Raw genomic sequence first — 3456 nt, 5'->3', positions numbered from 1 at the left:
CTTACGCGAAAATAAATAAAAAATAAAAATAACATATGGCATCGGTTAATTAAATAACCGACATCGTATGTCTTACACAGAAAAAAAATAAAAAATGAAATTATTATAGTTGAATATATTAAAACAAAATTATTATTATTAATCTACAACTTCGGTTATTGTTAATAACCGAAGTCGTAGCTTTTTTTATAAATATAAATATAAATAATGACCAAAGCCAAACATCACCGCCGCATAGCCTCACCTTCTTTCTTCTTCTTCTCTCCGTCGCATAGCCTCACCGCCGCACCTCCTCCCTTGCCAATACAGATCTCTGCCCCGCGACTGATCTCTGCGCTTGTGCCTCTGCCGCTCTACAACGCCACCGCCCACCACTGCCACCAGCTTCTCGGTCCCCGTCTTCACCCTCAACCCGTCTCAGTCGCCGGTCATGAGCCCCCTCCGTCTTCACCAGTCACCACCGTCCAGTCACCGCCTTGCCTCAGGTTCGTAAATCGTTGTTCTCAACTTCTCACCCCTGGACTATAAGTCTTAATTTCAATAATTTGTTTGCCCTAAATTTTGAGTTTTGAAATTTTATTATGGATTTTTTTTTCTTAATTTGAGTTTTCTTGAGCCTATTGATGTATTGCTCCTTTGTAATTTTGCTATTTCTTTATATAACCGCCTGTTCTTTGCTTATCTGTACTGTCACTAGTATGAGAATCTCTGTTTTTCTTAATTTGAGTTGAGTAGTTGGTATTGAAGCAGATGAATGAAATAGCTTTGACAAACTTTGCTGGAAAATTTTTGGTGTCTGTTTGTCAGTTTGTTGTTTCTGGTTGAATTATGTGTAGATCCCATGATTTAGTGGTGTTTTTGCCCTTATATGGTTTAGTCCTACCAGTAAATTAGTTGAATTGAAGTATAGTTTTCATGTTTGATAGATAAGGAGTTAATGAATTATTAGAGTATGTTTAAAGTAATTCATTTCCAAACAAATACACCATATGAAGCATGTTTGTTATGGAGCAGTTCTACAATTAAATGTTCATGATGGATTTTTCCACAAAAAAAAGGCAAAAAGATGGGGTGTGTTAATTTTACAGTGTTGAAACAAATTACCTGCTGCTTGCCTGCTTCAGTTTATTTTATTTTCTTTTAATTTTTTGTGAAAATATTGAAAATCCAATTTGCTTAGAAAGCTTGCTGCATAGAAACAACCGAATAATTGTGTCTTTTCGTGGGTGTTTCTATATTAAAGAAATAAGGAATGTGATGTGTGCAATTTTGCTGGAGAGTTATAAACCAGTGGATTTTGTTCCACAGAGATCACGTCTTTTTCGCCCCCCTTTGTGGTTAAGAAATTGTGTTTGATGCTCTTTCTCGAGCTTGGAAAGTAGTCTAGTTATAATTGCGAAAAAGAGTCGTGACTCTTGAAAACTGATGGGCGCACCCAATAGTGTTCACTCATTACATCTTTGATTTACTGACGTTAAAATTTGTCCACGAAATGTTCAGTTAAGATTTGTTCCACGAAATTAAAGAGTTTGCTTCAAATTCCAATCACTCGTTGCTAGCTAGTTATATGCTTATACCATTCATATTTTTCATTCACTTGTGTATAATGTTGATCCTTTTTCCTCTGCAGGAGAAGTCCTATATCTGTTGCAGCTGCAATTATATACATGATAACACAGCTTTTCCGATTCAAAGAAACCATTGAGAGGTTTGAGCGCATGTTTTCTAATTTGTTATTGCATATTGTAGAACTAAGAAGAGCATAGTCCTATTAGGTTTTTAACACCCCAACCAAACCCTTACCAAAACAAGATAAAGTGGTAGATTAACATTAGCAATTAAGTATCCTCTACTGTTCTTTTTTTTTTTTTAATTTTTTTCTCTATGGTATTCTCCTTATTTCATTATCCTTTTCTTCTAATCAAAATTGAAATTGTGATATGGCCTTAGTGATCTTGCTGATTTATAGAAATTTGCATATTTATGGACTCAAAAGAACTACATCAATTGTCTGATGGTTATGAGGATTTTGTTTATGTTCAGTTCTTTATTGCCCATCCTTTACCATCTATGAATAGACAAGAACGAGAAAAAAATCAGTGAAAGTGAGACTTTAAGCCTGCAAAAGAGGTTGTTGCAACTATCCAAAAATCCATGTAAGTTGATCCAACTACCCCTACATCTACATCACATATATATGAACATTCATGGTTTAATTTCATTTATATATTTATTTATTGTTTTATGTTTGATATTATTACGGAGTGTAGGAAGAGAAAAGAGGAAGATACCAAACCAATTCAAGTTGTGTATGCCAGAGCTATAAGAGGCCATGATAGTCAAGAGAAAGAAGCAGTGAAGATCCAGTTGAAATCTTTTTGTTTTCTTTTTCCCTTTCTATAAGCTAAATTACAGACTATTCCCATAATCTTTGCATATTAAAGGCATTTATATACTGAAGTGGCAATGAAAAGAGATATGCCTATGACTAGGGCTTTGTTGTGACTTGTGATCATACAAGAATGAATAAATTGGGATCTTACTGTAGTACAATAGATTATTGTATTAATTGTGAGATTGTAAATATTGTATAATAGATTATTGTATTATTGTATGTGGTTGTGATATAATATTTGAGCAGGTTTTGGATGCGGTTGCGATATATATATATATATATATATATGTTTCAGCAGGTTTTAGGTATTAATTTAAAAATAAATTATTTTTTTTAAAAAAATATAACACGTCGGTTTTTCAAAACAACCGACGCGGAATGATTATAAAATAAATTTAAAATTAAATACATACGACGTCGGTTAAGTCAATAACCGAAGTATGTAATTATTTTTTAAAAAAAATAACAATAGACGTCGGTTTTTTGTTAAAAACCGAAGTCTTAAGTAATTAAAAAAAAAAAAAAACTACATACGACGTCGGTTATATAACCGACGTCGTATAGTTAACTTATAACGTCTGCTACATTAACGTCGTTTTTTAACCGACGTTGTAGGGTCTAAATAACCGACGTTAAAAGTGTTTTTTGTAGTAGTGACTGTCACAGATTGGAAATCTCTCCAGATTTTCCAATACCAGCTGCATATAGAACAAATGAAGAAGCTTGAGGAAATTGCAAAGGAAGTCGCCACGACCAACAAAAAGATGTTAAAGAAAAATTTAGGCGCATGAAATGATTTTGATGTTTGATGTTTGAAAAACTATGATTGTGGACAATCAGTTTATTTTTACTTTTGTTTACTTCTCTTTGAATTGTGTATTCCACGTTTCGTCTAGCCAAAGACGTTAAACGTGGCGCTCTTGGGAGGCAACCCAAGTATAAGAAGAAGAAGAGACCAATCCACCTACAACCGGAGAACCAATTTTTGAAAGGTAAAATCTAAAATCTAAAACCTAAACGTGGCGCTCTTGGGAGGCAACCCAAGTATAAGAAAAAGAAGC

At 33.8% G+C, this 3456-nt stretch overlaps 1 protein-coding gene across 1 annotated transcript; it reads left to right on the top strand.

Annotated features, from left to right (window-relative positions):
• The first annotated feature begins 207 nt into the window (after positions 1-207).
• On the top strand, positions 208-2157 carry LOC116033239. The gene is made up of 3 exons (XM_031275995.1): positions 208-485; positions 1631-1708; positions 2044-2157. The coding sequence occupies exons 1-3, from the start codon at positions 208-210 to the stop codon at positions 2072-2074; spliced, it is 387 nt and encodes a 128-aa protein (XP_031131855.1). The 3' UTR covers positions 2075-2157.
• The last annotated feature ends 1299 nt before the right edge of the window (positions 2158-3456 follow it).

Source organism: Ipomoea triloba, chromosome 10, assembly GCF_003576645.1.
Source record: "Ipomoea triloba cultivar NCNSP0323 chromosome 10, ASM357664v1".
NCBI classification, from domain to species: domain Eukaryota; kingdom Viridiplantae; phylum Streptophyta; class Magnoliopsida; order Solanales; family Convolvulaceae; genus Ipomoea; species Ipomoea triloba.
Note: the sequence above shows the minus strand (reverse complement) of the source record. Positions and strands in the feature narration are given on the sequence as shown.